General features: G+C 57.6%; 1 protein-coding gene across 2 annotated transcripts in view; it reads right to left on the bottom strand.

Moving 5' to 3' along the window:
• MEGF6 (multiple EGF like domains 6) overlaps window positions 1-9,750 on the bottom strand; it is a 76,747-nt gene continuing 66,997 nt past the window's right edge. For both annotated transcript variants that reach the window (XM_015648112.3, XM_015648113.2), the window contains 16 exons: window positions 9,325-9,453; window positions 8,655-8,783; window positions 8,075-8,203; window positions 7,679-7,807; window positions 7,368-7,496; window positions 5,990-6,118; window positions 5,614-5,742; window positions 4,847-4,978; window positions 4,423-4,551; window positions 3,716-3,844; window positions 3,467-3,595; window positions 3,162-3,290; window positions 2,675-2,803; window positions 2,464-2,592; window positions 1,912-2,043; window positions 1-1,316 (listed from right to left, as the gene is read on the bottom strand). In XM_015648112.3, coding sequence (XP_015503598.1) covers window positions 1,249-1,316; window positions 1,912-2,043; window positions 2,464-2,592; window positions 2,675-2,803; window positions 3,162-3,290; window positions 3,467-3,595; window positions 3,716-3,844; window positions 4,423-4,551; window positions 4,847-4,978; window positions 5,614-5,742; window positions 5,990-6,118; window positions 7,368-7,496; window positions 7,679-7,807; window positions 8,075-8,203; window positions 8,655-8,783; window positions 9,325-9,453 — 2,009 coding nt within the window. In that variant the 3' untranslated portion in view covers window positions 1-1,248. The remainder of the gene's footprint in view (window positions 1,317-1,911; window positions 2,044-2,463; window positions 2,593-2,674; window positions 2,804-3,161; window positions 3,291-3,466; window positions 3,596-3,715; window positions 3,845-4,422; window positions 4,552-4,846; window positions 4,979-5,613; window positions 5,743-5,989; window positions 6,119-7,367; window positions 7,497-7,678; window positions 7,808-8,074; window positions 8,204-8,654; window positions 8,784-9,324; window positions 9,454-9,750) is intronic.

Raw genomic sequence — 9,750 nt, 5'->3', positions numbered from 1 at the left:
TTCTTCACAAGAATGATATCTAATGTAATAAGAAAATACTGTTAAGGAAGAAATAAAATAAGAAAGGAATTAGCCCAAAATGCCAAGTTATATATAGATTAAAATAAATTCCATCAGGAAAAGAAACAATTCTTTTATTATTTTCATTTGGCCCCTGTGGGAATAATTTAAAGGCCAAGCACCTGGGCAGGGCTGTGCTGCAGTGGAGGGGATGGGGATGGGGATGGGGATGGGGATGGGGATGGAGCTGTCCCTCTTCTCTGCAGAGCTGGGGTTCCTCTGGCAGTGGCTTCACCTGCTCAGGAGCTTTGTGCAAACAGTCAAAGGAGCCCTGGGCCCTGGCCAGGTGATGTGGTGGCATTGGAGTGGTGACATTCCCTGCTGCTGCAGGTGGCCAGCTGCTGTCTCTGACTGGAATGGCAAAATAACAGGATTCAAGGCTGGGTGAGATCATTCCAACTGAGATCTGCATTGACCAGATGTGCGAGCACTTTGTCTCCATCCACGCAGTATCTGTGATTGCCACACTTGATTTGGGCTTCCTTCTTCTTGGAGTGAGTGACAGGGCAGCACCATAGACTGACAAACTCCTGGCATGAACAGGCTCCAGGCCCCTCCCAAGCTTGTCCAGCACAGCCTGTTCTGTTGGCAAGGAGGCAGCAGCTCTGCAGGTGAGTGCTGGAGCCCTCACATGTTTTCCCCTGGCAAATGGTCATTTACAGTAAAACACCACAGAAAGTTCAAATTTAAAAAAAAAATAAATTCAAGTGAGGTGGTGCATCCACAGGAGTCCCAGTCTCAGGAGAGCCGGGCACTGTGAGCCATCAGTCCTGACAATGCTGTGGTGCAGCTTCCCATAAATATTGATGCATAAATACCTGATTTGGACCACAATTTCAGCCCCCTCCCCAAGCCCAGCACCCAAAAGTTGAAGGCCAGCAATGTGTCACAAGCTGTCAAAGTCCACTGTCCCCTGACCAGAACTGATCCCTTTTGAACTGGTCACCTGGTCTCTGGCCAAAGGCATGCACTGGTGTGGGCACACGTGTCCTCACGGCCAGCCCGCGCTGGCACAGTGAACTGGTTATACTGGGCACTTCAGCCTCACTCAGACCACCCCAAAAGCAGCAGCTGAGGCTGTTAGGAGACAAGAGCTGCTCGTGTGGGTCATAAATGTGTTCATTACAGGTCATTGGCTTCTTCAGGTGGCTGCTTGGTTGAACCAAGGGAGTGCTCCCAGAGCAGGACCTACTTCTCTGCCGGCCGGAGCCCCCCCGGGGGTGGTGGTGGCCTGGTGGGTGGCAGAGATGGCGTGGCTGGAAGGGAAAGGCAGGACAGGTCAGTCCTTGCTGTCTGCAGCCCTGCTGCAGGGCTGTATCCTCCACATGGCTGCCCTGCCTGGGGGCACATCCTCCTCCCCACTCCCCTCCCCACTGGGAGCTGGGAGCACTGGTCCCAGTCTGTGGGTTTGGGTCAGACCCTCCTGCCCAGCACCCACGGGGGTCACTATGAGCCAGCAGGTTCAGTGATGGTTTGGGCAGAGGTGAGGAGTTTGGGGCTTTCCACTGCTGTTGGTACATGGGATCATTGTTCCAGCATACTCATTAGAGAGTGGGATGAGTGCCCTGGCTTTTCCAGGGGCACATCTGGGGTCAGGCTGCTAAACAGCTTTGTTTCTGAGACTTTAGAAACCTCCCTCATGGCTGCAGCGACGGCAAACAGGTCAGACCAACCCAGGGGCTTGGGAAGAGGCGGGTGCTACATAAGTGACCAGACTGAGCTGATTTACTGCTCCCAAACCCAACCCTGGGGCAGACCCACAGCCTGAGCACAGGTACAGCCTCCCCTCGGGTTCTGCCCCGGGGTACCCCACCAGCAGCATTGGCTGCACTGTCCCTTCCCTGCCCTCACCTTCCCGGCAGGTGGGTCCCGTGTGGCCGTTCAGGCAGAGGCACTGCCCGTTCCTGGCATTGCAGTAGGAGCTGCCGGGGGCACACTGGCAGGGCAGGCGGCAGTCGGGGCCAAACTGTGTGGGCCGGCAGTCTGTGGAGGGCACAGAGCTGCTCAGGCTGCTGTTGCCCGTGGCAGCAGCCGAGCAGGAATGCTCAGAGTTTTCCCGGGATGCTGCAGGCAGAGCAGCTGGGTGCTGGGTGCAGGATAAGGTACAGAGATTTTTGCTGTGGTGACACAGGACATCAGAGCGTCCCCAGACCACCAGGACTTCCCTTCAGTCTTTGAAGCTCAGCTTTTTGACCGTGTCAATCTGAACACATGGGCTCTAGAGGCTGGGGGAGAATTTCCGTTCAGATCTGACTAGGAACAGGGTCCAGAGAGGTGAGTGCCGCTGCCCCTCTCTCTCTAGGAGGTGCCACACACCAGAAGAAAGCCCCTTCCAGCCTCCTAGGATCAAAACCCCCGTCACACAACCTCCTTCCTCCCCTGCCCAGCTGGGGCTCAGCTCACCCGCAGCACACGTGGGGCCGGTTTTGCCCGGAGGGCACAGGCAGCGCCCCGTGGTCGGGTCGCAGGGGACATCGCTGGGGCAGTCACAGAGCCGCTGGCACCCCTCGCCGTACGTCCCTTCCTTGCAGCCTGTGTGAGACACGGAATACAGCCCTGCCCTGCGTGCCCATCCCTCGGGATCCCCGGGAAGGGCGAGGAGGACGGGCGGTACCTGTGTGACAGCGCTCGCCCCGCAGCCCAGGGGGACAGCGGCAGCGCCCGGTGGCGGGGTCACAGCCAGCCCCGTGCTCGCAGTCACAGCGCTCCCGACAGCCCTCTCCATGGAAACCCGGGGGACAGCCTGGCACGGGAAAAGCTCATTAGAGCACGGCTGGGTGGAACTGTGCAGCAGAGCCTCGGCCAGCCCAGCAGGGAGAAGCAGAGAGCCTTTCTGCCCGGCGGATGCCCAGGCGCTCCAAGGGCCGGTCTCAGAGCCCTGCGTTCAGCATTTGCTCGGTCCCCAACACCTCCGGGCAGCAGGGACGTGTGTGCCATGGGAGGGACCCGCTGCGGGGACCAGAAATCGCCTCTCTGCCGCTGCTGCCTGGGAAGGGCTCGCTGGGAAACCCTCGGGAGAGCCCCGCGGTCCTGCTCTCCGGACGAGCTTTAGAGACGCCCCCATGCCCCCAGGCGAGGCTGTCCCCGCCGCCAGCACTCACTGTGCTCGCACAGGGGCCCGTAGTGGCCGGCGGGACAGCGGCAGGTCCCCGTGGCCGGGTGGCAGGTGGCGTTGTGCAGGCAGGAGCAGCGCAGCTGGCAGGCGGCACCGAACCTTCCCGGAGGGCATTCTGCGGGAGAGAGGGAGCTGCAGAGCTGCTCAGCAGCCCCACACCGGCGCTTCAGAGGGCTGCGCCCGGGCAGGGCTGGCACGAGTGGGATAAGAGCAGCTGGAGCCGGCACACGTGTGATGTGAGCTCCACAGTCACCGGCTCGGTGCGGGACAGCCCACGCTGACCGGCGTTACCTAACTCGCAGGATTTCCCCGTCCACCCCGGTGCACACGAGCAGGAGCCATCGGCCGGGTGACAGAGGCCCCCGTTGCGGCAGGAGCAGGGCTGCTGGCAGCCCAGCCCGTAGCGGTGCTTCTCACAACCTGCGGGGCCAGAGGCATTGGCGGTGGGCACAGCGACCGCGAGCTGAGAGCGAGGAGATCAGCTCCAGCACCTTTCCCAACGCGCTGCCCCCACAGCCCCGATGCACGGCCCACACTTGCCTTGCTCACAGGTGGGGCCAGCTCTGCCGGGAGGGCACACGCAGTCTCCGGTGACAGGGTGACAGGGAGCACCGGCCCCACAGGGGCACAGCCCTGCACAGTCCTGGCCGTAGCGGCCAGCGGGGCATCCTGGAGGGAGGAAAACCTCGGTCAGGCCAAAGCAGGGCTGGGAAGGTGGGAGAGGGAAAGTTTTGCACAGCACTGGAGCTGAGCGATGGGAGGCAGAAAGAGCCTCCAGCCCTGCCCTGCTGTGCCACAGAATCACAGAATAGTTTGGGTCAGAAGAAACCTTAAAGGTTATCTGTTTCCAATCCCTCTGCCGTGGGCAGGGACACCTCCAGCTAAACCAGGTTGCTCCAAGCCCTGCCCAGCCGTGGCTGTACAGCAACACAGTGAGGGCACGGTGACAGGAGAAATCACTTTATCATAAAACAAACAGAGCAGAAAAACGTTTCCGTGGCTAAAGCAGACAGCAAACACGGTCATCTGCAGGCTCATTCCCTGGGACACAGCAGGAGGGCACTGCTGCCAGGACAGGTGGACAAAGAACACAAGGAGCTCTCCTCAGGAGTCAGTCCTTGGTCTGCTGCTCATCGCCCACAGGGTCAGCAGCCTTTCTGTGGGCAGGGTCTGCATCTCCCACCCTTCACATGCCCCTGAGGAGGCTCCCCTGCTTTCCCAGCCCCTGTGGCTGAAGCAGTGCTCACCAATGCCGCAGTCAGCGCCGATGAAGCCCGGCGGGCAGTGGCACATCCCCGTGGCAGTGTCACAGCGGCCCCCGTTCTTGCACTGGCACGGCCTCTCGCAGTCACGGCCGTACCACCCCGGGGAGCACTCTGAGGGGACAACAAACAAAGCCTCAGTGTCTAAAGATATGAGAAAAAGGTCCAGACATCCTGGGAAAACCCACCAGGTGGATTTGCATGGATGTTTCACCCGGGAGGAGGCAGAGAGCTCTGGTAGGAGCAGTCTGTGCCAGGCTGGCACCATCGGTGGGGTTCTGATCCATTCTGTCACACAGAACAGCCCCACAGCACCCAGAATTCAACACACACACACCCCTCATGGCACCAGGATTCCAAGATGGGACAGCCTGCAAAGGCGACACAGTGGCACCAGAGCAGGACTCACCCAGCTGGCAGGCGGGGCCGTGGAAGCCAGGGGGACAGACACAGGCCCCGGTGACAGGGTGACATTCCTGGGTGGCTCCGGAACACTGGCAGATCTGGGCACAGCCCTCCCCGAAGGTCCCTGGCAGGCAGGCTGTGAGGAGACAGGGCACCAAGGTGGCTCAGGAGCCATCCCACCCCTCTCTGCAAGGCTTTTTTTTTTTAATATTTTATTTTAAGCCAGGATTTAGAGAGCCTTTTATGGCAGTAAAATTCTCCGCCACCCAAAAAGCAAAGAGACTCTCATGCAAAAGGTTCCTTCACTCCAGGAAATAATTGAATTGAAAGGAAAGGCAAGTACATAAAGGCATTAAATGCTTTTCCTGTGCCAGCCCTACCTGCCCTCACATTTCCGCAAGCTCCACACACAGACATGGCAAACCCAGCACTGTCCTCTGCATAAGGAATGTGCTCACACACCTCTGTCTCTTCCAGACTTGCTCATACCCACAGGAGCTCATTTTAATAGTGATTTATTGCTAATCCTCTGGATAAATACCCAGCTCTGATTTCCCACTTGGCTCCCTCTGCCCCGCTAACATTCCGCAGGCATGCACCCAGCTGCCAGAGTGGGAGTTGCTCCTTGGCACAGTTCTGCTCTTGGGCTGGTTTTCCTTGTTTATATTTTTTTTTCCCCCTTCTATTTTCTGTAGGAATTGCTTGACCCATCACGTTCCCAGAGCCTGTCAGCAGAGCTGTATCTTTCATAGATCATTCCCATCTCCATACGTTTTTCACATCCAGAGCCAGTCAGTCCTGGCGGGCAGCCGCACTCCCCGCTGACATGGTGGCAGGGCACTCCCAGGGGACAGGCACAGCGACTGGCACAGTTCTTCCCAAAGAAACCTGGCAGGCAGGCTGTGGGAAAACAAACAGCAGCATGTGAGACTCCTGCCTGGATTTTAAGTTGTTGCTAGTGCCTGGAAGGCATCAGAGCCCAAGGGGCTCCTGCCCCGGTGATGAGCCAGCCCAGCAGCATCTTGTGTCACAGCCTCAAAATACTTCGCCACAACTTGTAATTCTCATTAAAAATTAAGTTTTCCTCTTCCCAGACTCTGGAACATCCAATGTTTCCCCGAGTTTCCCTTACCCAGGGGTTCCTCACCTTTCTCGCAGCGCTGGCCCCTCCAGCCACGGGGGCAGTCACAAGCACCAGTGACATGGTGACACGAGATGTTGTCCCCACAGTCACAGAGCTCCTCACAGAGTGCCCCAAACAGCCCCTCCGGACAAGCTTCAGGGATGAAAACACAGCAGAAAGGACAAGTTGCACAAAAAAAGTGACTTTTTGGGGCTTTTTCAAATTTTTTTTGTCTCTTGTGCACACAGGCAGCTTGAAATACAGCCATGGGGAGCTGACAGGACCCTAGCTTGGTTCTTTTTTAAAGAAACAACATAATGTCTACCTTCTGAGTGGGTTTCTTCATTAATTTATATTGAAAGAAATTATAGAAGTGCTTAAGACTGCCTGGTGCTGGGTGCTGCTGAGGCTGTGGGGGGTTCTAGGAGCATGGGACAATGCTGGGAGGGGACACTGTCCCTCAGGATGTGGCAGGATCCAGTGAGGTGATTTGTGTGGCCAAGCTTCAGCTACCAGCAGAGCTGTTTACAGCCTCCTGGAGGGAAAAACATTCCTAGCAGGAAACCTGAGAGTGGCTGGTGGCAGCTGAGGCTCTGATGGCATCTCCCTTGTGCCAGAAGTCAGCTGGCAAGTGCTGGACTTAACACCCTGATTGAAGGAGGTGCCAAGCTGAGGTGTCATGACCTCAGAAGGGAAGAAGCTTGTGGACCTCTGCTTGGTGTGCTGAGCGGTGATGAGATCCCTGTCACTGCTCTGAAGGCCAAGGGCCATTTAAAACCCTTCCCTCCAGGGAAGGAGATTGCCAGGGTGTGTGACACATCTAAGGATACAGCAGACGTGGAGTCACCAAGGGACAGCTACCATGGGGCTTGGGACAGCTCTGAGGGTCAGTGTGATAAAAGGACACAGAGAAGGAAGAATGGAAAAGGGATGATCCACTGTTACCCTTAAAATAATCCTGGCAGAGGAAGGTCCTTCCTTGGCATTTTGGTTTCACCATGCAGGGCTGCTGCCCTGCCTTCATCCCTGCTTGGAGCCTGTGGTTTTGCACTGATGCCTGGGGGTCTGTGCCTTTGGGAATCCCACCTCCCTCCCACCAGCACTGCCACAGGCTGCTCTGGATGTGCACCAGCACAGCCCTCAGACGACAGGAACCAGGTGGGGCTGGAACTGGATGATCTTTAAGGTCCCTTCCCACCCAAACTCCTCTGTGATTCAACGGAAGGAGAAAGTGAAGCAGCGGGCAGAACTGGGGCACAGCCAAATCCATGGCACTTCCAGCTCCCTGCTTGCTGAAATCTGAATTTTATGTCTTTCCTTAAGCCCTCAGACCCTCCCTGTGCAGCAGCTGCTGCTGCCAGAGCCATCGATGCCCAGAGCCGCCCCCACACGCAGCACTTACGTCTCTCACACTTGTCACCGGTCCAGCCGGGCTGGCAGAGGCAGTGCCCGGTCCGGCGCTCACACAGCCCCCCGTGCTGGCACTCACAGCGCTGCTGGCAGTCCAGGCCATGCTGCCCCTGGGCACAGGCTGGCAGGGGCACAGGGTGAGTTGCTGTCCTGGCACCCGCCCTCCCAGCTCCCACCGCCCCACACACGCACAGGAAAGACCTTGAACCCCAACCCCTTCCACGCCACCTCCAACCTCCACTGGAAAACCATTGCAAACCAGGATCTGTTTGCCCCTGAGCATTTCCCTGGCTGCTTCCTCACCCAGCTCGCAGGCCAGCCCTGTCCAGCCTGCAGGGCAAGCACAGGCCCCCGTGGCCGGGTCACAGGTGCCGCCATTCTGGCAGAGGCAGCGCTGCTGGCAGTTCTTCCCGTAAAAACCCTCCGGGCAGGCTGAGGGAGGAACAGGACAAACATCCCAGTCAGGACTCAGCTCTGGAGGCTTGTGACACGCTGCCAGAGCCATGGGTGGATGGTCTGACACAGAGCAACACTGATTTTGATGCAATAGGAGCCAGTGACATCCCTAAGGCTGCTCAGCTGCCCACAGAACAACTTTTGGTATTTCACCAAATGGCAGCAGCAGCACTCCACCCACCATGAGGAATGGCATTCCTTCCCATGCTGGCAGGGGAAGCAGGCTGGGCTGGGAAGTGTTACCTTGCTGGCACGAGGGTCCCGTCCACCCCTCTGAGCAGAGGCAGCGGCCGCTGACGTGGCTGCAGGTGGCATTGTTGAAGCAGTGGCAGGTCTGGCTGCAGTTCTGGCCGTACCTGTTCTCCTGGCACGCTGCAGGGGAGCAGAGCAGGCAGCAATGGTGGGCAGTGGGTGGGAATTACAGCAGTCAGATCCTACCAAGCCTCCCAAGGGCTGGGAGAGGATCTGTCAGTGGGGGTTGGCTGCTGTGTGAGGGGTTTTGTAATGTTACAGGGAAATAATGTGTCCTACGGGCCTGACATCCAAACACAGACACTGCTACCATCAGTGTTACATCCTTTATCTGGAAGTAGTTTTGCTGGATGCCCAAGCCCTCATTGCATCCAACCACAGCCTGCTCAGGCAGAGCCCCCCAGTCTGAACCCAAATTAAATTCCACGCAGAGAAAATGGTGAATGGGGAACAGACAAGTCAGACCTCCGGTTCTTATGACCTGGCAGCAGAGACAGCCCTGGCTCTAGAGTGCCCATGGAGGGCAGGGTGGCACCTCCCACAGACGCCTACCCTGGGCACCGACACCTACCCTGGGCACAGCGAGGGCCAGTCCAGCCCGGGGGACACTGGCACTGTCCTGTCACAGGGTCACAGTGAGCACCATTCAGGCAGTCACAGGCTTGTTGACACTCCAGTCCATAAAATCCATCAGGGCAGGCTGTGGAAAACAAAGGAGAAATCCACACAAAATGCAGAGCTGGGGACCTCCCAGTGGGAAAAGGTGCCTGCCCCTTAGTGGCCTTTGTGGCCGGTGTGAGGTGGCACCAGTGTGACAGCCACTGCTAAAGGCAGCAGATATTGGATGTGAGCCCAGTATGGACATTCCAGGTGCAGGAGAGGGCAGTGGTGGATCAGAGAGTGACAGCTTGAGGTTCTTGACCACAGAGAGGCTGCTGGGGAAGCTGGATCCCTGCATCCAGGGACCCCTCCAAGAGGCTTCTCCAAGACCCTGTGTGCAACATGTGCACACTTGGGTGACCATGGCAGCTGTGCAACCACTGGGTCACCCATCATTTACATTTTCATAGTCTTTTTTTTTTTCCCCTAGACCTTTCCCTCCAGAGGCAGCAGTTTACAGACTTGTTGTTCCCCCCCATGACCATCCTGAGGAATTCTCTTTGCTGTAATGGGATAACAAAGTCAGACAGGAACACAGACCCTCTGGGATGGAGCCCTGGTCCCCAGGGTCAGGTACTCACCATGCTCACAGAAGGTTCCTCGCCAGCCTGGGCTGCAGGTACAGGCCCCGCTGACGTGATCACAGGTGGCTCCATTGTCACACTGACACTGGTGCCGACAGCTCAGCCCAAACCACCCTTCTGGGCACTCTGAAAGAGATGAGACTGAGGAGTCTGTCCTTTCCTGGGTCCCAGAGAAGCTATCCTAAGGCAGGGGCTTGGATTCTGAATGGAATAAAAATGTCTGGCAGCTTTTTTTTTATAACAACCGGTGGGTTCTAACCTGCCCCTAACAGGTGTGAACCCACATCACCCAGCCACCCTGGGCACAGCATCAGCATCACAGCCAGGGCAGGGGACTGGGCTGGAGCAATGCCTTTCCCTGGAACACCTGAGGCCCTGGCTGGGTGTGAAGGCAGGGCAGGGCAGGGCGGGGCAGGGCGGGGC

This window comes from Parus major, chromosome 21 (genome assembly GCF_001522545.3).
Source record: "Parus major isolate Abel chromosome 21, Parus_major1.1, whole genome shotgun sequence".
NCBI lineage: Eukaryota > Metazoa > Chordata > Aves > Passeriformes > Paridae > Parus > Parus major.
Note: the sequence above shows the minus strand (reverse complement) of the source record. Positions and strands in the feature narration are given on the sequence as shown.